The sequence below is a fragment of the Nipponia nippon genome, unplaced genomic scaffold (genome assembly GCF_047370975.1).
Source record: "Nipponia nippon isolate SJK-2023a ecotype South Korea unplaced genomic scaffold, ASM4737097v1 scaffold_5, whole genome shotgun sequence".
Taxonomy (NCBI): domain Eukaryota; kingdom Metazoa; phylum Chordata; class Aves; order Pelecaniformes; family Threskiornithidae; genus Nipponia; species Nipponia nippon.
Genome location: NW_028262369.1, coordinates 90,287,030 through 90,309,131, shown reverse-complemented (window position 1 = coordinate 90,309,131; position 22,102 = coordinate 90,287,030). Strand labels below are relative to the sequence as shown.

Here is a 22,102-nt window from a genome sequence, read left to right as displayed (position 1 = left end):
TGCAGAGATGTTGAATAACTCAGGGTTGAACCTCTTGCAGGATCCTGCCTGAAGCTCCGTGGACACAGTGTCCCCAAGTGAGCACACAAGAGCAGCTGAACCTCTTAGCTGTGGGATTTTTTGAGGAACTGTTCAAGTTACCACACCAGAGTTCTCACAAGTCTATAAAAACTGAGCAGATAGGAAAAGCATATCAGAAAGCATATCAAACCAGGAGGCAGATAGGCGGTCCCTTCGGTTCTTCATTGTCCATAATCTGACAAGATTTTAGGTTACCCACAAGAAATTTGTCATGAAAATTAAAGACACATACGGGGAAGAAGGAAATTTGAGTGATATGAGCACTTTCAGTATTTCAGACAAGATTGGGTTTGCCTCAGCTGCTACCACAACATTTCAGATAAGTGGTAAGGTTTCTTTTTATGAAATGGATTGATATGGATTTTATCTGGTCTATGAAGAAAGCAATACATAAAAATGAAATGTTGTATTTATACTGCATATTAAATGCTTTTTACAGTGATTTTGTTACTAAATTAACTGACCATTTAAAAAGAGAAGTATGTGAAAGTGTCCTTTCTAGCCAAAAGCTGATGCTGAGCATCAGAAAAAATTAGTTCTTTTCCTGTTTTAGAAATGCCTAATTTCACTAAGTAAAACTTTTATGTCTTAATAGTTAAGATACTGAAATCACCAGATCCAATAAAAAATGTAAGTTTATGAATTTTTAGCTGAATATAAATAATTATTTTTTAGCTGACTAAACCATTCTGTTGTAAAACTAATTAAATCATTGTCCTCTTTTAAAACTAAGACTTTTAACTTCCGATTACATTGCTTTGAAAAAAACTCAATTAAGGGTAACTTACTGAATGTCTGAAGTAGTTATTAATGCTTCTGAAATACTTTTTTCTCCCTAAGGGCCACCATTTGACAAAGCAGTTTATTTCTTTTACACTTGATGGTGACAATTTGTTTTAAATGTTACGACTTGTTTTCATTTGTTCTGCAGTTCAATTTATTATTGATTTTTCATGTCTTTCGATGTGTATATGCATCACTGTTGGAATCGCATGTATGCGGTGCTCTGGATGGAGAGGGCATGTGCTTTGAGCAACCCTCTTTGAATGGCAGCCTGGGACAACTAAAAGCAACGGAAACAGGGAGTTTATTGATGCAGAAAGGGGAGAACTACCCCATTCATACTGCTATAGGCTGGATTAAGTCTTGATGGAAGTGAGCTGGTTACATTGGCTAAGGAAAAGACGGCCAAGGGAATTGCAGTGCAAAGCCTGGATGAGAGGAAGGCAGCCTGCCTTGCCTGCAGGACCTGGCAGTCTCGCAGAGGGACCTTGCTGCTCCCCGTTGCTGGAAAGCACTGCTAATTTATTGTGGCCAATTCTGAAATGGTTGGAAGCCAGCGGAGTTTGTAGTGGGAGAGATGTGAGAAGATGTCTACCCTACTTCTGTTGGTTTACAGAGCCTCAAATCCAAAGAAAGCCATCCACGTGTTGTGCTTGGACGGCCCTCGGCATCTACCTGCTGCTGCTGACAGCTGGCCAGGGGCTGCTGGCGTACAAAGGTAATGCTGCAACCTTACTGCAGGCTTGACACCAAAAGATAGGTTTGCTGGGTGCTCTCGGGGGGCACAGGCGAGCAGGGATGAGCACGCAGATAGGAAACCTCTGAGGGAGCGCAGACGCTTCTCTGCACACCGCAAGTCAAAGCAGCCGCTGCAGGAAACCATTCCCCCACCCCGTATATGTGCTTTGCATTTGCAAAAGCACTCCTGGTTGCACTCCTGGCTGAAGCAAGGACCAGCAGATGAAAACCACCTCCCTGGGTCAAACAGTGGTGGTGTGTAACCCCGGGTGTCCTCCACGGGTGCCGAGGAGATGCTCTGCCGAACAGGCATTTCCCAGCTGGATCGGGCAGGGAATATTCACTGCATGGGCCTTTTGTTTCCTCAGTGTTTAAGATGGAGAGAGAGATCTTGAAATTTCAAGAACAAAATACCTCCTATACAGAAGAGATTCTGGAAAGCTCCTTTGCTGACAAACTGCTTTCAGGGAGAAACATAAAGAATCATATGGGACGTGAAGAAAACTGGAGGAGAATTTTAGAAGAGGAAATCACAATAATTAAAAGCAACAATGCAAACCTGATGATGAGGATGAACAACATCACCCTGATTGCAGGTATAGCTCCGTTTCTCCATGCTGGCTGTACAGTGGGGAGAGCTGGTTCCTCTGCACCACTGGCAATGCTGGGCCAAAAACCTAGTTCAGATGAACAAACAACTAGGTCAAGATTTGGTCTTCCTGTCAGTTAGTGATGCCCCAGTGCCCAGGGTTGGACACTGGCTCCAGACACCCTGGCTGGGGAGCTAGACACACCTGGAGAAGCTGGAGCACAGCCCTGTGCAGCCCCCCTGGATCTGACCGCAGCTGCACACGCAGCTCTGGGCTGCTCTCCCCTCCCATAACTTGTAGACTTGGGCTCTGGGTGCCCTCTGAAAGGGTGGTGTCTTCAGCTTAGGCCTCAAGCCTATCAACCCCATACTGGTATGTTCCTCACCGAGTGCTTCCTACTGAAAAATATCCATTAAATATTTATTTCAGGGCCTCCTGGAAGCAAAGGAGATCGTGGTCCACCAGGTATGTTGGTAAATGAGCCGTGAGGAACTTTTCCTCTTTCTCTTTTTTTCCCCTAAGAGATCTGAAGTGAGGATTTGGGATTTCAGTCTCTAGACCCATATCCTACCCAATGTGCAGACACTCAGTGCCCTGGCCATGAGGAGACCTGCTGTACCTTTTGGCTGATCCCCCAGGAGCCTCGGCTTGTTCGAGTGCTCCCGCAGAGGTCAGTGACCACCACGGAGCAGCATTTTGGCTCTGTCTCCTCACTGCTACCCCACCAGAAAAGCTCAGGGGTGATGGAGGAACTATACCTGGACATTATCTGCAATAACCATCCCAAATCTCCACGTGAAACAAGAGAGGACCTGTGAGGGGGTTTACATGCATCCCACGACCAGTGGATAGCTGGGCTTTCTGCCTGAGATATAGTAAGTCCTGCTGTCCAGCTCACTCCAACACAACTCAAGAAGACATCCCCAACCCCTGCTCTATAGGGCCCCAGCTGAACAACACGTGTAACAAACAGTGACAGATTTGGGACCTTGCCCACTCTGTCCCTGGGGAAAGGATCGCACAGACTCAGGAATGAGCTGGGTGCAAGTGCTCCCCTCCACAGCCACACACAAGCCGCTGCCCTGGGTACCTGGGCGTTTTGGGTAGAACTACACCAGCAAGTCCTGATCTAATATTGGCTCCACTTTGAGCAATATTGAGGTTGGACTAGGCAATGTCAAGAGAAACCAGAGTTTCTGTGATCCTATGATGATGATCTAAGATGAAACCCTTGTTAGGTCAGGTCTGTTTCTCATCCATCCCTAGTTCTTGGCTACACTGATGAGCTTTTCTGCAGAAAAAAAAATTAATACATTTTTAAAAAATCATGTTTTCATATCTTCCTGGCTGCACTTACAACATTGAAACAGCACCTCCCGCCAAGCACCGTTATTATACATCAGAGCCCAATAGTTCAGTGCATTTTCAGGAAAGATCTCCCCAAAGGTCCCCATGAGCTGGGCTTGGCTGGAAGACAGCTGGCCGCTGCCCAGCTGTGCACTCAGCTGAGCTCCACGGACTTTACTCAAGCGGTTGTGGTGGTCCCTGCCAGCTGAAGATTGGCCTCAGTGGTGACTGAAGGCACATGCACAAAGGATGATTAAAAAATTCATCTCTTCTTCTTAGCCATTACCGCGGATAGATGATGTGTGTCAGCTGATATATGTATTTTACATCTCAGGGCTACAGGGAACACCGGGGACAAAGGGAGACCAAGGAATCCAAGGTAAGGCTTTTCTGACACCTGAATTACTTCTGTGGATGAACATAAAGTGGCTTTATGGATGATTTTATGGGCAATCTTGTCCTCAGCCAAAGTATAAGTCAGTAGGAATGTCATTGGAGTTGAAGGAAATAAGCCTATGTAAAACTAATGTGAACAAAAGCAAAACTTATCTGGAAAAAATCTTATTTTAAAAGTCAACATGCACCGGTCACAGTGGGCCAGTTCCCCACTGCCACCAGCACCACTCTCAAGTACCCGGAGAGCGAGGTTTGGCTCATGCCCGCAGCTGAGCCGCGTGGCCTGCTGCTGGCGTTCACTAGACACGACACCCGACGAAGCATCAGAAAAGTGGTGTTGTCCTTGCAGGCTTCCAAGGACCGCAGGGTGTGAAGGGGAGCAAAGGAGATTCTGGTCCTGCTGGCCCAAGTGGTGAACGAGGAGTGAAAGGAGAAAAAGGAGACATGGGGTTTCCAGGTAAGACTTCTTCACTATCTCAACGTTTTTAAGATTCTCCCATGTATTTCTGTTTAAACCCATTCTACTTAAAACACCAGAAGAAGTCTTCATAGGTCCGACATTTCATAAAAATCCAGGCAGCCCTGAGTGTGGCTTGCCAGTCAGTGAGGGTGCTGGATGAACAGGACACTTGACCTGATCTGAAGGGATTTCATTTCGTGTCATGCTCCAGCAAAGCTCCTAAAGGAGAGCTGGGGGAAAGGGATGTGAAAAATGCTGACTCTGCACCATGGAAGTCTCTTTATAGAGTGACCTTTGTTTAATGAAAGCCACAGGTATTCAATTATCAGCCTATCCCAGATTAAAGCAGCAATGTTTGCAGTAGGATTTTCAAGATATAAAATAATACAATATAATTTATATGCACAAGCATGTGGATGTTAGCCCTCACTTTAGTAAAACCTATTTCTGAGAACTTTATATCTTATATAAGCCTGACTTTTATACACCTTAAGTAGAAGAGTTATGCACCATGTTTCTCCCCTGTAACATGCATTAGTGGACATCTCCTGGATAGCTGTTATTCAGAGGTCTCACGTGGGCTGCATCCAGAGAGGAAAGTCTGAAGGCAGGATAGCAAAAGAAAGCAGAAGATGTGTGTGGTGCAGAGCAGGGAGGACAGTTGGACAGGTTGATGAGAGCTTCCTCAGATCTTCCATCTGATCACCTGTTCAGAGAAGAGAAGGCTAAGGGGAGATGTGGCAATTCCCTGGAAGCACAGGAGAGGAATACATTCTCCTGCATCTCCACTGTGGCTAGGAGAAGGGAAGGGTTCAGACTGCAATAAAGGGAATTTAACTAGAGAAGAAAAAAAGTAGTAGGGATAGTCTGGGGAATAGACTGGGGAGGTGTTGTGGCACCACTGCAAGTCTTCAACAGCAGGTCAGACAAACATCTGGCCAGACAGTCTGGCAGAGCCGGAGGTGGCTCAGATGGACTCTTGAGATGCCATCCAGCCCTGTCCTCCTACAGCTTTATGGGAATGCTGCTGAATGGTAAATGCAGGTGTAAGGCCGAACTCTGCTACTGGTGCAGCTAGACGGAGGTGTTCCACTGGCTGCAGAGACAATTAATCTGTTTTTTTGAATTTATACATGTGTGCTGTGCTGTTTGATAGGTTTCCAAGGACAGAAAGGCGAAATGGGCAAGAAGGGAGATCCTGGGCCCCAGGGACCCGTGGGTCCTCAGGGACAGCAAGGAGTCCCAGGACTGCCAGGTTTGAAAGGTAAGTAAGTGCAGAGGACAGCGCAACCCACCATCAGCACATGCGTGCCATGGTGGAGCGCTGCCCTAGCTGAAACATTTGGCTAAGCCTCGTTAGCACTGATGCTAGGATGTTGTTACAGGTAGCACAGGGGAGCCTGGACATCCTGGGCAGAAAGGAGATGCAGGTAAGCAGTACAGAATGTGCAGTTTCTTCTAGAAATATGAGAGTGATCTCTTTTAGACGGTGCTTCATGTCAAGGAAAAGTGCAACCAGGCTAGATCCCAGCATGGGTAAGAGAAGATGATAATTAGATGAAGAAACCATGCCAATGTTGTGCAAACCCATCCCGCAGCCTCGGCTGTCTCATCTGGACCCCACTCACCGTGCAGGAGAATGAGAGAGAAAGAAGGGTCTTGTACCATGGAGGCCCATGTCCTCCTTCCTGACGTGCACACACAAGGGCAGAAATTGGCTGCTCTTTTAGGAAAACACTAGTGCCTCTCAAGGCTGACAGTCTGCAAGGACCTGGGTCCATGCAGCCTTTCACACCAGACTATCACTCACTGCACCACTAAGATTAGCGTTGCCAGGGGAAGACTGCAATTTGGAGAGACCAAGTATTTGTTTTGCCTTCATAGGGTCAACTCAATCTGCACAGTGCAGGGGCTGGTGATTGAACTATCTTTCTTTTTTATCCTTCATATGTTGTGTGTCATCTCACATGTGCTGCTTTTGCTCAACCTCAAGGTGTAATCGGACAACGTGGACCTGTGGGAATTCCTGGCCTTGATGGCAAACCTGGTCAGAAAGGGGAGAAGGGTGACCCTGGGCCCAGTGGTAGTCAAGGTACAACACTGCTCAGACCTATAGCTCACTGACCTCCTACTCTGGCCTCGCTTTGTATGATGGCTTTGCCCTTACTGATTTGTTTTTAATTTTAGGAATACAAGGCATTGCAGGACTCAAAGGTGAAAAGGGAGACAGTGGAGTAACAGGTAAAGGAGAATGAAACAGGTTTGGGGTCAACAACACGCAGCATGCAGGCTCTGGAAAGGGATCTGCAACAGCAAGAAGGAGATTTGTTGAGTCCTGTTCTTGGAGCCCCAGTGCATCGCAGGATGCCATGATGGGCCTGGGCCTCCGCCAGACTGCCAGGGGGGTTGCAGCTACTCACTGGAGGGGTTGTTTCAGCCATCTGTAACATGCATGAGGAGGTGATATTGCCTGCATTTTTGCATAAATAGAAAGCACGCAAACAAAGCAGAAGTTTAAGATGAACCAAACAACCACCTCCCCACCCTGGAGCTAAAGACAAATTTTACTGGCTGTAAATCTGATGGGGAAGGGTATTCACTAGCAAGTATCTGTCCTGACCTCCTCTGTAGCACTGCAGGAAGAGGTATCTTCAGAGGCCAACTTAGAGCACATAACCTAGGCCTTTTCTTTGACTTTCCATCTGAAGAAGGCCAACTCTCTGTCCCAGGCACCCAAACAATAGGGTGACATTCTGCAGTACAAGTGTGTATTTCTCTTGAATCAACCTTTTAAACTCTTAATTTATATAGTGCACGCAAACTTCCATCTCCATCAGGAGGTGACAAAGGTCCAAGTGCTGCACCCTTCTTCATTCATTGATACCTAGGTGATAGGGATGGGAGTCACCTGGCCCAACATTACATGCTTGCATATGTCTGATGCACCTAAATTTACATGTCTAGGCTCTCTGTATGGTCAGTGAAGACCCACCTGGAGGGAGGGTCTCTATCCCATCAGTGGAGTTTAGGATATGAAATAAATGACCAGAAGTTGACCTACTTCAGGAGAAGACGCTTCTCCACTGCCTGTATTTTCTTTATTGAAGAGGCCTGCACTGAGTATAATGGGAAATAAGACACCCATTTCAGAAATAGATACTTACAGTGTAGACAGCTAAACCAGATGGCTTGAAAACCATCATAAATACTAGCTTGCATAAGCTTTTATAAATGTATAAATATCCATCTTATAAATTTTTCTTTGTTTGTTTTGATGATCTTAGGTCTTCCAGGCCAAAAGGGAACAAAGGGAGAACAGGGCCTGCCAGGTAAACCCTTTTTGTCAGTATGACTTCTTCTAATGATGCAAAGCACTTTAAATTCCACGTTCCACTTCTCTGCGTCAATGTGAAATGCTTGTCATGTTCTTTCCTTGGGAAGGGACAAAGGCAATGACTTTCTTGCTTTCCACCCAGGCAGCCCAGGCCTAACTGGTCAAAAAGGAAGCAAGGGTGATTATGGCAGTCAGGGTCCAAAAGGACAACCAGGAGTAAAAGGAGACAAGGGAGACCGTGGATTCTCTGGTAAGGCTGTTTGCCACAGGGTCTGTGGAGCTGATGGTGCATTTGATTTTGGGACTGTACATCACAGACTGGCACAAGCTGCTCTGGGGCATGTTTACAGAGCTCATTTGGAGGAACTCAACAGACAGATCAGTATTCCCAGAAGATGAATGGGCAGAGTATCACATTTGCACCTTGGGAGGTGTGCTAAAAGACATGCAAGTAAACAGAGGCATTAGATTTTCTCAAATCCCTAATCTCACAGAAAACTGGAACAATCTATGTTCCTCTTTGCTTTGTACAGAGACATCTTGCAGCACACCACGCCTCCGGGATAAATCCCATGTAAACATGGCAGTCAGGAGCACAGAATCGGAAACACCAGGGCTGTTTAACTATTCCTCGCTAATTGTAGGGCAAAAAAATAATTCAAAAGGGCCAACACTACAGCTACTCCCCATCCTTACCCCCTCCCTTTCAATCACGGAATGCTTCCAAAAACCCTAAGACCTGTAGTAAAAACCCACCCAAAACAGTAATTACAACAGGCCACAGGAAGCGAACAGTGCTCCAGATGCTTTTTCTTTTAATTGTTCACACTGAACAGTACAGGAGTCCTCAGAAATAAAATAAATTGGAGCCTACGTGGGGCTCCTCTGTGCACTCCTCTTCGGGAGCTTTGCCTCTGGAGGAGGGGAAAAGCATAACTGGGGTGACCCCAGGTTAGGGACTGCCCTCCGGGTGGGTCTCAGCTCCTGGTCTGCAGAAGGAGATGGCAATGTGTGCTTTGTGGAGGTAGCTTTTGGGGGAAGAGCTCATCGTGTTTTCTCAAGCACCTCTGCTCTCAAGACCAGGATGCTGCACAGAAATATGGAGGACTGTTACAAGTGACTTTCTGCTGTCCCATGGCAGCACCTAGAGAGCAAATCCCATGATGTAGATCTTCCTGCAAATACTTTGGGAGATACTATGCCTGCTTCTGGAGAGCCCAAAGGCTATCAATCAGAGATGTCATTTTAGAGGTAGTAGTGGGAATAAGATACAGTTCCCATGAGGGAGTGGATGGGATTTTGCAAGTGGCCCTTTTCTTGGGTCACATGTTAGGAAGACTTTGCTGTATGTTATCCTACTTTTCTTGCCACATTTCTTTTATGTACCCTTAGTCACTTCAGAGAGTCCATTCCACAAAGGGACAGAGCCCTCATATCTCTGACTCACCCAATTATTCAGAAGAAGTTAATAACTGGATTTTCCCCCAAACAGCTGCCAAATATTTGCTTGTTTTTTAATTTGGAACAGGTTCCCCAGGAACGAAAGGGAGCAAAGGTGAAAAGGGAGAAGGTACTGGACTTTTATTTCTTCTTCTCTCACTTGCTTTCTGGCATTGAAGCTATCTGAGATCAGGACCAAGGTGTCCCCTGTGTACACTGGTTAACCCACAGCACAGCTACCAGAACCGAGGGGTCCGTGTGCTGAGCTACAGCCTGGTGTCTCCAGACTCAGGAGAGGACCCTGAATTTTTTGGATTTGAGCTACCGGTAACTTCTGGTCCCACCCTAGCTACAGCCACGGAGATGGGAATATTCGTCTGGTTTGGGTGGTCACTGCTTCTGTCTTTCAGTGTGCTTTTTTCCCTCATGCCCGTATGACTAGTAGAGTTATTTTCTTCTCCTCTGAACTGTCAGGCAACTTCAACCATGTCATACGAATCGCGGAAGGGGGCAGGAGGGGCCGTGTGGAAATCTTTCACCAGGGGTCCTGGGGAACAATATGTGACGATGGCTGGGGTACCCAAGATGCCACTGTGGTCTGCCGAATGTTGGGATACAGCCTCGCGGTCTCTGCCTTCACAGCAACAGCAGGTGAGTCCATAACAGCCTTCCACCTCCCCAGGCCGGGCCTCAGTCAGGGGGTGCGTTACCCACCTGGCACGGGAGGTTGTGCACACCCAGAAAGCACCGCAGCAAGGTCCTCTATGCAAGCAGCAGGAGAGCAAAGAGGATCTCCTCAAAGGGGCAGCTCATTCCCCTTGGGATGAGGGAGCTGCAGGTCAAGTACTGCTTGAACTGTGCCCACAGGCTTGATTTCCAACAAGCCAACTGTGCAACCCAGCCCATGCCTGCTATCCACAGGCATCTCTTTAGAAAAAAATGCATATTCTTCTTTCTTTTGTCCAACTGTTGTTTGTTTGTTTGTTTAATTCATCTTCCAAAGGTTCTGGGAAAATTTGGCTTGATGACGTGAACTGCAGAGGGACGGAACGTTCAATTTTTGACTGTTCAAAGCCTGACTGGGGTGTGAACAACTGCTCCCACAGCGAGGACGCTGGGGTGGAGTGCATCTGAAGTGCCCTGGGAGCTGCTACCCACCTCCACTCTCTGCAGGGCTCTTGTTCATAACGCGAACCCAATTTCGTCAGGCTGTGCTTATAATCTCTTTACCAGGTCATAAAAATATTGACAGAAAAAGTTGAATTTTCCATAAATCGATAACGGTTGCAAGACCCACAGGTAACCTGAAATGTCCCAGCTGTCACGAAACAACCAGAGATCAGGCATGTGAGCCAGTTCACAGCTTTCCCAGCTACCTGACATCAACTTATCTGCAGTAGCTCGCACATGTGTGACCTCCAAGTCCACAGGGGAGGAGAGCTGGTCCCCTTTAGCTTAGTGTCGTAAGAGAGAGCAGGATAAGCGTGCAGGATCGAGCAGTTACTGCAGCTGAGCTGGCCTAGTCCATCATCGTCACGGTTATGAATCTGAGCCTAAAACCCCCAGTGAAGCGCGTACGCCCAAGATAGGAGATGCTCAGAAATCATCAGATGATCTCTCTGGCATTCAAATACAAACGTTGGCCAGAAATGATGCTGATTGCAGGTTAAAGTGAAAAAATAAATGCCTGGGATCTAGGTGCCACGCTATCCTGGTTTAGCACAGACCTTGTTTTTGACCTTGGCCAAGTCCCCTGCCTTCTCTGTTGGTGTTTCTTAGCCTGTCCCCAGGAGCAATACTCCTTACCTTACCTGGTGTATAAAGCTAAGCGTTTTCATACCTTTAGAAAACAGATGCTCCAGTAAAGCAAAGGGATGATAAATAAAAGCAATAATGGGCAAGTATCAGCTAATTAAACTTCCAGAGTGAAAATACGGACCCTAAACCAAAGATTTCTATCTTAACTTATACGTGTCTGAGATAATAGCTGAAAGGCTTCTCTTTCTTAAGGCCTAACTTTTCCCCTTTCCCCCTGGCACTGGGCATTCAGCAGGTGACAAGCAGCCTGTGTACGTGTAGCTGGGCACATTGCAACAACCTGCTTGTGGGCATTTTATTTAAAATGTCAGAAATAGATGTAAGTGACCCCACATCTCTGCCTTAATGCGAGTCATAATTGCATTTGTCTACATAGCTTTGAAACCTGTTTTTAGTGCTTAGAAATCCAGATATAAGTGGAAAAACCAAGCAGTGCTGGTAAGTGCAGCAGGCAATGGGGCATCCAGGGCCGATGTGCGTGAGAAGACCCAGCACTGCAGAGGGTCCAACAGTTCCATCTGTAGCAAAGCTCATCACCATTTTGAACCAGAGGAAATGTTTGTTACAGCCTCTCAGGCCTCAGGAAAGAAGTCTGGCAAATCCCAAGAGTTTTCCAGTATCCACTCTGATGCCTTTGACAGCAGGAAAATGAAGAGAGCCGCTTACTATTCCTGGCTCTGGTTTAGAGGAGTCAAGGAGCATCTGCCACAAACCATGTGTGAAACTTGATGAATGACAACTATTTCATAGCTGGTGGAAGTGGGCAGTGGCTCATCTGCACGAGAAAAGACAAAAGCTTTCTGTTCTGGTAAGGAGCCCCACCAGCACTAACAGCATGCTGAGTACCCGCACCGGGGCTAACACAGCTTTGCGCAGGGCTCCCACGGACAGTGCTGAGTCTGCACGGGTTTCCTTCATCTTTTTTGTGTGGCAACATGTAAAAAAGGTAGTTCCACTGTTAGGAAATAAAGGATTTACAAGCTCTATTCTTGTGTTGAAACATCAGCATGTGGTGCTTACACTCCGATTTTCTCACTTTCCTTGATGAGGGGGTACATTCCTCACCTTTTTTCAGGATAAATGCTGAGGCATTTGATTTTTCCATCAGGCAAAACTGCCACCGAAGGGTAAGTCACCATGTCCTCAGTGATGACCCTTTGACTGGACTTAAATTCCCATAAATCTCCTTTTTGGAGAATGGGCATCCAGAAAATAGCGGTTGTGCCAGGATTAAGGTCAAGACACCAGGGGCTAGATCTGCGTGCCCAGGTCAAAGAACACCATAGTCCAGCCCGGCTGCTCCTAGGTGCAGCAGGAACAGGTTGAACCCAAGCTACTGTCGAACAGTGTGGCCAGAAACCAGAGCATGACGTGCTTAACCTGCCCTCCTGCCACTTCTTTACCTCACAGTGCAGATGTAGTCTGCAAAATCTGGAGTCAGAGGGATTTCCTAGCAGGCCAGAGAGCCCGCGCCAACACTGAAGAATTCAGTGCCAAGCACAAAAAATGGCATTTATCTTGCAGGGATGAACAGAGGAAGGGGAAGGGCTCGAGGTGGCTCAGGCAGGCACACAGCTGGGGCGATGGCTGCAGGGGCTGGGAATGCTGCTGCTAAAAGGGAATGGGCCAAAACATGCAGCTGCCTGGCAGCGTTGGCACAGCCCCCTCCATTCAGCGGGGCTGCAGGAACCAGTAGAGAGGCGCTTACACCAGTACAGTTCATTCTGCTCTGGGAAGGAAAACAGGGGGCTCAGGACCAGGACCTGTGTTAATATTACCATGCTGGCAAAAACCAGAGCTTGGCAGGAAAACAAACATTGCCTTCATAAAACCACTGTGTGCCTGGTCCGGAGAGGGAAGCCCAGCCAGCTGGGGGGAGAGCTGCGGGCACAAAGCTCACACAAGAATTAGAAACACAACCATTTCTGCCTACTACAGCAGAGCACGTCTGAGCTGCAAGAGAAGAACCAAGCCCAGTGCAGGGTGTGCCACGTGCAAGACATAGCATCCATGGAGGGGACCACCGTGGCCGAGTCACAGTGCCCACGATTTCACACTCCCTGTGTCAGTCCCGACGGATCCTCTTGGAGAAGGGCTGCCCAGCTGTGAATAAACAGCAAAGGATGGTAGGTGGTAGCAGCAGAATTTACATCTGATCCTCTTCTGTCCAAACCAGGGTGAAACCAGAAAGAAGCCACTAATGTCATTAAAGCAGGAAGAAATTCCTCCCAGTTCCCGTAAGAGGTAGAGGAGCTGAAGGAGTTGTGGTGGCTGTGAGCCTCGCCTCCTGCCAGAGCCAGGGGTCCAGGTGCCAGAAATAAAATTTCAAAGTCCAGCTTTAGCAGATTCAGAAGTTCACACTGAATTCCACACTTTTAATTCAAACGGCAGATACCTGTGGCAGCTCCTCGCCCGATACAAATTGCCGTACTCACTGCTATCTTGTGCTTTGGTAGAGGTAAGAAAAGCCCTTATTTAATTCCCAAAAGCAAAAAAACCCAAACCAAACCAAAACAAAAAACCAACAGATTTTTTTCAGAACCACTAGATAAAGCGAGCGTGGGGACAGCTGGGCTTGAATTATCTTCATGTCAATTCTGGTGTCAAATAAACGTTTCCCAGCAAGGGCAACGGCTGGACATACGGCTAACGGGGGTGCCACCGGCGCCACGGGACCCGCGGACGAGCCCCGGGACCTCCCCGATACCCCAACAGCGCTGAACCACCGGGAAACGCCGCAGCCGGCCCCACGGAACACGCGTATTTAATAAAAATGCTCCTTCCCGACACTAAGGGGAGCTCAAGGGCCGCCACCCGCTCCGCGGCCGCCGCGCCGGGAGCCCCGCCGCGCCGCTCGGCCCGGCCCGAAATCCAGCACCGGGTCCCCTGTGCCACAAATCACAGCAGTGGCACTCGGAGCCTGAAAGCCAGCGCTGGGACGCCTGTGACACAAGTCACAGCAGTGGCACTCGGAGCCTGAAAGCCAGCGCTGGGACCCCTGTGACACAAGTCACAGCAGTGGCACTCAGAGCCTGAAAGCCAGCGCTGGGACCCCTGTGACACAAGTCACAGCAGTGGCACTTGGACCCTGGAAGCCAGCGCTGGGACTCCTGTGACACAAATCACAGCAGTGGCACTTGGAGCCTGAAAGCCAGCGCTGGGACCCCTGTGACACAAGTCACAGCAGTGGCACTTGGAGCCTGAAAGCCAGCGCTGGGACCCCCGTGACACAAATCACAGCAGTGGCACTTGGAGCCTGAAAGCCAGCGCTGGGACCCCTGTGACACAAATCACAGCAGTGGCACTTGGAGCCTGAAAGCCAGCACCGGGCCCCTGGGCAGCAGGTTTGGAGGGCATTTGTGCCCCATGCGTCCGCTTCTCCCATCCAAGGGAAGGCCCACTGGGGCTAGAAGAGTGCCACAAGTCACCGCGGGATGGTCGGTGAGCAAAAAAAAGCCTCTTGTGTCTACAAAAATGGGTGGCCCCGAGATGTAGAGGATGGCTTGCATGCCCACACCACCTCCCTCCCCAAATACCCAGCTTGGTGCTATTTGGCCCCAGCTTTTAAATCTCCCAACTAACCATCCTACGCTGCCCTAAAATAGCTATCTATAATAGCTAATAAGGAATTCTACAGCTTTGCTTATCATTCACTCCCAGCACCAATTAAAAAGATTTAGTTAAGCAAAATGCAATTACACTGTCATGGATAAAAGGGATACAATTAATTAAAAAGGAATACTTTCCCTTAGGAATGCTGCTATTTCCAGATGTTCCCATCCCTGTCCCTGACCACTCCTCACGATCTGAAGAGATTTGGGGTGGGGAGGATTGGGGGGGGGGGGGGGGGTTGGGTAGCTTGTATCCCCATCTTGATGGGGATGTATGATGCCCATGTATTTCTGAGGTAAGTTAGCAAGACCCTTGAGGACACCAATCTTCTCCGGACACCTAAAACATCATTTCCAACATATCTGACACTGTTCTCCCTGCTTTTCCAAGAAGGTGAACATTTCATAGAGGCTGTCTGGCACCAAGCTGGGACTTTTCTCCTTTTGGGGAGAAAACTGGGCTTTCTGTCAACTGTGAAGGAATGGGGAGTAGCCAGAGACTGTGGGACATGTGCTGTGGCTGGAAGGATTTACCAAAATCCACAGGGGAAGCAGCTGAAGAGAAGTTTCCCATGTGGTATCCCTTGGGAAAGGAGGAGATGCGTGCCACCCCTCCGAGCCCCATGGTGTGGAGACACTTGGCCCCAGCCAACACCTCTTTTATGGACAGTTGGATCTGGAAAACTCAGCTCTGCAGCAAGGTGCAGATTTCCCAGCACTGGAGCTTTTGATCATGGAGGATCCTGCTGAGAATATGTGTTAATAAATAAAGAGCATTTATCTAATCATTGCCATGTCTCGATATTGGCATTGCTGTCAAATCACAGAAAAATGACACGGAGGAGAAGGCTGCAGGGTGCCAGTGGAGGTTGATGAGAGGCTGAATACAATTTTTGTAGCCTCAACAGAAGTCATGCGCAATTCAAAGCACCACCCAGGCACACAGAGATGCTGAAGAGCAAAATGTTTACTAAAAGCTAGGTCTCCAGGTTTCCAAAGCCTGAAGTTTATGCTGAATGCATCCATAACATATCTCGCCTTAGCAAAATTATTGATGATTCCAGTTGCAAATGTAAAAAAGGGAATTTCATTTGGCTCACAGCTAAGGAGTTCTGTCTGAGGGTTGTTATTCTTTAAGTACATTAAAGCCATCACATTAAATGTTGACTGTAATAAAGGCATGACTTCTCTGCTCATATTACAGACAGGTGAAAATTTTAATAGGCATGCTGGCAATGTCTAAAGATTAAATTCATCATGTAGTATATGGGTCACTAATTGTATTTTCACCTTTCTCTTCTGAAGTCTTCTGTTGTTTGCAGAGTGAGATCATGTCACCACAAATCTGCCGACATATTTCTTAGCTTTTTCTGCTAAACATCATGGCGGAAGGCAGCATCTGGCCTCAAAACCCTCAGATATTTTTTTTCTGTTTCACTTGGTGTCAGAACTGGTCATGCTTTGCCTGGTTAACTCTCTTCCCACTGGCATGGTCCAGTAAAGGCCCAACCAGCCATCCAGTGCAGCACACAAGCCCGAGCTACAAGTGTTTCTGATCCGAGCAAAGGGGCCAGTTTGGCTCTCACTGGCACCAGTACAAAGCTGGAGCATGCATCGATGCCGGCAGCTGCTCTGCCGTGACGCAGAGCTGAATTTAACCCAAAGTATTTAAACAAACTGTTAGTGGTAGCTCCAAATGATTATCCATTTATTTCAGTATTTGTCTTTTTCAAATGTGACCTAAAATCTATAAGTAATTAGTTATTGTACTGGCTACAGTATTGCAAAATCCTTCCCTTCATTTTTTATTCAGACTCTGAGCTACAACTCCAAAATCATTCTAGTCACACCAGCCTTCAAAGGTCTAAATGGGGAGGAAGGGGGGCTAACGCCTTAATATCTTTGAGATCCGCAAGAATATTTGAGGCTTTTCTGGGGATTCAGTGTGAGAGGAAAAAAAGAGTTTTGCAGGCAAACAGAGGAACTTGTGCCTCAAGTTCAAAAGGAAAGACACATCCAAATGGAGAAAGATTTAAATGTTAAAGTGCTAAATAAACATTGCTATTCAACAGCCGTCTTTGTCTTTTGAGTCCTAGGTTAAAACTACTTCACAGGGACTATAAAAGCTCGTTACTCTCCTTTGTTGAAGCTAAATGAGTTTTAACAGTACAAGTTCCAGAGTGAAGAAGAATTGCCACCTAAAACTCCTCCCAAGTCATCTAGGTGCCACAGCGGGCGAAGGCAGGAGCGGACTTCGGGAGTTAAATAAGTATGCCCTGTGAATAAGAAAGTAGTGCACAAATTTCATTTATTCTGGATCAACTTTGTGATGTTTTGTGTAAATCCTAACAAATAAGTGGCGTTGTGGAGGTGCTGGTTCCACGCCAGCAGGGTATCAGCAGCATGACAGAGCACAGCTGTGCAATGACCTTGTATCTCGCTGCCTTAGGAAATCCCACTGAAGTCAAGGGATTCAGAGGGCTTTCAGGCTCGGGCCATAAATCACTCAAGATATGAATTACTGCCTTATTAGAGCAGCTTCATAACTGTAATTCCAGATAAATGCACAATTAGTCTGATCTCTTCTGATAACACGCCACCAGGAAAAAAAAAGTCATCTCCTACTAAGCTGACTGGCTATTCAAAGGAACTGCAGCAAGCTTTCACAGACATTAAGGCCAGGGGGACCATTATAATAATCTCGCCTGACCTTCTGCATGGTGCAGGGCAGAACTCCTCACCTGGGAGTTTCTGCAGCACTCTGAATCCACCTCTTGTTTTCTAGGAAGGTGCCTCATCTTGGTTTTAAGTTTTCTGAAAGCAAAGCACCATGTTCCAGAAAAAGCACCACATTCTTGCCACGTTAGTTATCCTGCTAGCTCTCTCCCAGTAACTCCACTCTTAACCTGTGCCGGGACACCGGGAGCCAGCTGAGGTCCCTGAGCCACCAAGTGTTGTTGCCTTAAATTCGTTCAGACAAAGTTCAAGAAAGAAAATAAGTTTTCCTTGACACAGTTAACGCCACCTGGCAGGGACAAGCCCACAACCAGGTTTTGGAAAAGCTACTGTACCAGGCAAGCAGCACACCTATAAAGGGACACTAACGCCCTTGCTGGAGTTAGGAGACAAAAGGAATGCGCAGCACATGCGGAGATCAAGCTGGAGGTGACCTTGATGGTTTTACTCCTGTTCGGCATTTGAAAGGGAATTTCTGGAAGGTTTTTGCCATGGTAGCCGGGGCTCACACACGCACTGGGACTCTGTTGTTGCTTTAATTGTGCAGTCGTTCTGATTTTAAAAGAGATCCTTTGACTTCAGAGTAGCGATGCAAGAAGCTGGGTGGGGGTGGAAGGCTCTCACACTTCTGAGGCCCTCAAACTCTTTTCTGGGTGGAAATGAGATCAAACTAAACTTAAGTGGCACTGTTTGCATGAGTAACAGCTCATTCCGATTACCCAGGGCTGTGAGATGAGGATCCCAGGGCTAACAGAAGCCTGGGATCCCAGGGCTAAAAGAAGAAGGGTGTTTGTTTCCAGACATGAGTAAAGACTGTTGACTCAACTTGCAAGGCTATAAAATTTCTCCAGTAACAAGCAGGGACAGACTCCTGCAGCAATGCTGGAGGGAAGGGAAATACCCTGTCTCTGAGAATCTGGTTATTTCAATCAGCCTGGAAGAGCTGCACAACACTATAAATGGATCTGGCTGTGGTTAAGGGATAGATGGGCGGAGGAAGAACGCCCTTTGCTTCTCCTGTGTTTATACTTAAAAACTGCAAAATTAAGAGTGGGGAAGTCCCCTACTCATGGTTTATTTGCTTTGAAAGTCTTTTTGAGTCCCCCTGTGCAAGATGGCATGGAGAGGACAGAAGAAGGGAAAGAAGCATCCCTCTTTTCCAAGGGCTGCTGTGACCACAGTGCTCTGGGGCACTCTGACTTTCCACTTCTTGGACTAGGAAATGTGGAAAAAAAGTCACTTTTTCAACATTTTGCTTTTGTCGCTCCCGGACGCGCAGCGCCACTTCCAATTACAGGCCAGCGTGTCAGTTGTGACCTGCTCCAGCGCGACGTGCTGTGACCCCATGGGGCAGACACAGCACACTGAGGATGCGAGGATAAATGTACAGTCTTCGGTAAACATGTGGGCCCACGCTTGGTGAGGGGGTCCTGGGTGATGGGACTTCAGTAAAAGCCCTCCGAGCATCACCCAGTGCGGGAGACGAAGCAGAGAGTTGTGACCTGGGCCACGTTTGCAGCTGGTATAAATCAACATTGCTCTGTTGATATCTGGGGAGCTAGACAAATTTGCTCCTGCTATGAATTCCCTTTTTTGTTCATTTTTGTTTTGCTCAGCTCTTTCGAATGCTGGTTAGCTCCTGTAAAAGCTGTTATAATAATGTTATATGCACTTCAGTGGTTAAGACATTTTACAAGTGCCAGACCACTCTTTTTCTCTAGTATCTTCTCTAACACACTTACAAAAACAATTTCTGTGGAGTGGGGACACCTCTGCGATGGTGATGTGATTCCTATGTATGGGTTTGGGTGTAGGTTTACACTAGCAATGGCCACACACACTGACAGTGACCGAAAGGTTCATGCAATGAGCTGCTGAGGCTCACATGGGGCAGCAACAAGAGGAACATGTCCAGGCACTGCAGGTTTCCAGGCTCTCAAATATTTTAGAGTAGTTTGGGATATGCAATCCCCATCGCGTGCACTTTTGTGATCTCCCTTTTGCATGTCAGCACACGGTTGCTCCTGGCCAGCCAAATAGCAAGAAAAGCCCATAAATATGAGTAGTGGGAAGGATGAGCCCTTTCCTTTTACAGCAAAGCTTGGCATATAGACCAAAAGACAGCCTTTGCATGGTACATCAGAAGATAGACAGAAACTCACAGGCTATATGAGATCCACAACAAATCAGACAAGCTGTTGTGCAAAGGAAAAAGCTCTAGAAGAAACCTCGCTTGAGAGGTTCACAAAGTTGCTTCATCTAGAGATGGATGACACCAGAAAAGTACGGGATAAAGTGGATTTCAGCATCCTCCCATGCTCACTAGACTAGGTGAGCATGTCTTTAGGCTATGTTTTCTTTATCCCAGAAAGTCCAGATGAAAATCCCACCAGGATGTGCCTTTCCAACTAGCTCTCTACATGTAATGGGAAAACAGCATAAAGGGTGGGTTTTTTTAGAAAAAAGTTCATCAAATTCATATCCATGTTCCTCAAGGAGATACTTTTGTGGTTGTTCTGCTAAAGGAGGCATCTTCTGGCTGGGATGAAAAGATACAAACAGTTTCGATGTTGAATTTCACCGAGTCCTAGAAATCTGAGATAAGTGGAAGAAAGAGAAATGACTGTAGGAAGGCCCTGTGAACACTGCATCTGTGCTGGTCTGCAGGTGTTCCATGTGAGCTAGATAATAAAATGAGGATTGCAGTCTTATTAATCCAGGCTGGATCTCTGCCAGACCCAGGATTGCTGTTCTTACAGACTTCAGAGCACTTTCTGCAAACTCCGCTTCCCCTTCCAGGATCCCAAGTGGAAGCTCCACCATGGTCCGAAAGCCTGGAGCAACTTTCCTTTGCTCCTAAACTGGAGCTGGGGTGTGCACTGCCCCTCACCTCCCTCAATGCCGGAGAAAGGGGAAAAAATTAAAAGAAACCTTTAAAGAAACATCGTCTTATGCAATCTCTCTGCAGGACATGTGGGATAAGCTCTGAAGCTGGCAACACATGAGGCCACTGAGCGAGGGAGAGATCGAGCTCTGTCTTGGCTGACATCAGGTGCACATTTCACCCGTGCACCTGCAGAAGGGAGGCAATGCTGGTGTGGTTTGTCTTCTTCAAGGAACTCATTTAGCAATTCTGGTTATACTGAACTGGCTGGTTTCTTCCCTGACATTTACTTCACAAAATTTGGAGCTTCCCTTAGAGGGTCTTTCTGGAGTTTAGCCCAGCAATGAGTCAGAGGCTAAGTGCCTCCCAGAGCCAGACTTTTCTGCTCCTTTGAGTCCCTCTCAGCAGTTATTTCACCCGTAAAAGAAATCCCATTCCAGTTCTTTACCTTCCCTCGCAAACACAGAGACCGCTCAGGGACATGTGCCTCCCGTCCATCCCTCAGCACAGCTCCCATCAGCTTTATCAGCCACCGATAGCTCAGAAGCAGCAGCCAGGGCTGGACATTGCCCAGGGACTTTCTGGAGTCTGGGTGACATTTATAAATCCTTCACTACCTCCTTTTCCCAGCCAGTCGGAACCCTTTGGCACGCATGGTTTCCTGGTGCAGGACTGATGGGGAAGCCCACCCAGTCCCCATTTCCCTACCTGCTCCCCACGCAGCCCCATCTGAAAGCAGATCTGAACTCCCCAACCAGGTGTTCCCTAAATCCAGAGGGAGAAGATTCAGGGTGAGACAGGAGTGAATAAAAGGTGCAAGAAATAATGTCATCATCTGGAAAGCAGGTGGTACTACTCGGACTTAACTCAGGACTGAGAAAGCTTCAAGGCAGATGGATTAACTAATGAGGCATGGGATGCTTCAGGAGCCAGGATTCACAGCCTTGGGCATGATTTTGCTGGTTGCCCAGGCATCTGAGGAGGGACTTTCTGTTCCCACTCTGCACAAACCTGGGAGTCGGGTCTCTTGCCTTCCTCTCAGGGTGCCGGGCAGCACACACGACCCATCCGCAAGACCAGAAGCAGACTCACCCACCAGCTTTCTAACGCAGAAAACAGTAGGGACTCTCCCAAAATGGTTATTTAAACAAGACATTTTAAATTGAGCTGCACTGAATATTAGAAAGTGCAATAATTTTCAGTCTCGTGGCACAAAGGCATTATAAAACTGCCACGAACAGCACTTCATCAACGCCTCTAGGTTCCAGCTTTCTCCCACCCTGATACTCCTACAGTTTAACCCTGATTATTGCTGTTTATCTGTTCACCCCATTACAAGGGATGCAGTCCCAAGCTGTCCTTCAGCTCTGTGCCATACAACATGCAAGGATCCTGGTCCTTCACTTAGTATTAACGCTCCTAGTAATAAAATGGATTCTGACCCAAAACACAGCAACAGGGATGCAAAGTTAGAAAACTGCCTGAAAAATGTCAAAGCATAAGCATAGAAGAGAGCTGTGTGGAGTTTTCATTCAAATTTCTTAAAAAAGACACATTTGGACAGGAGGAACTCCTACTCCCACGTAGAAGGGCTTATTCCCCAGCTAACTTCAAGTACCACTGCTAAGCCTGTCTAACAAAGTATTTGTGGACCCTTTCCCCTATCTTTAGGGGGTTTTCCTCCTATTCATTTGTACATCTTCTGCTCTTTAGCCATAAACTGTTCCAAGATGTACATATGATATGAATTTATAAACCAGATGACAGCTATCATTTTCACTTTAAGGAGGCAAACTCAGGTACTGTTTCTAAGGCTTTTAAATCTTAATCTTTGTTTTCAGAGCTGTATGTACTGCTGTATTGATATTTCTGACCTTTAGTTTC

General features: G+C 47.2%; 1 protein-coding gene across 1 annotated transcript; it reads left to right on the top strand.

Moving 5' to 3' along the window:
* The first annotated feature begins 223 nt into the window (after nucleotides 1-223).
* On the top strand, nucleotides 224-11,894 carry MARCO (macrophage receptor with collagenous structure). Its single transcript, XM_087732685.1, has 15 exons — nucleotides 224-407; nucleotides 1,481-1,582; nucleotides 1,971-2,198; nucleotides 2,622-2,657; nucleotides 3,874-3,918; nucleotides 4,285-4,392; nucleotides 5,552-5,659; nucleotides 5,781-5,825; nucleotides 6,389-6,487; nucleotides 6,583-6,636; nucleotides 7,680-7,724; nucleotides 7,872-7,979; nucleotides 9,258-9,299; nucleotides 9,644-9,820; nucleotides 10,173-11,894. Exons 1-15 carry the CDS (start codon nucleotides 293-295, stop codon nucleotides 10,301-10,303), a joined length of 1,443 nt encoding a protein of 480 aa, XP_087588811.1. The 5' UTR covers nucleotides 224-292; the 3' UTR covers nucleotides 10,304-11,894.
* Nucleotides 11,895-22,102: the final 10,208 nt, after the last annotated feature.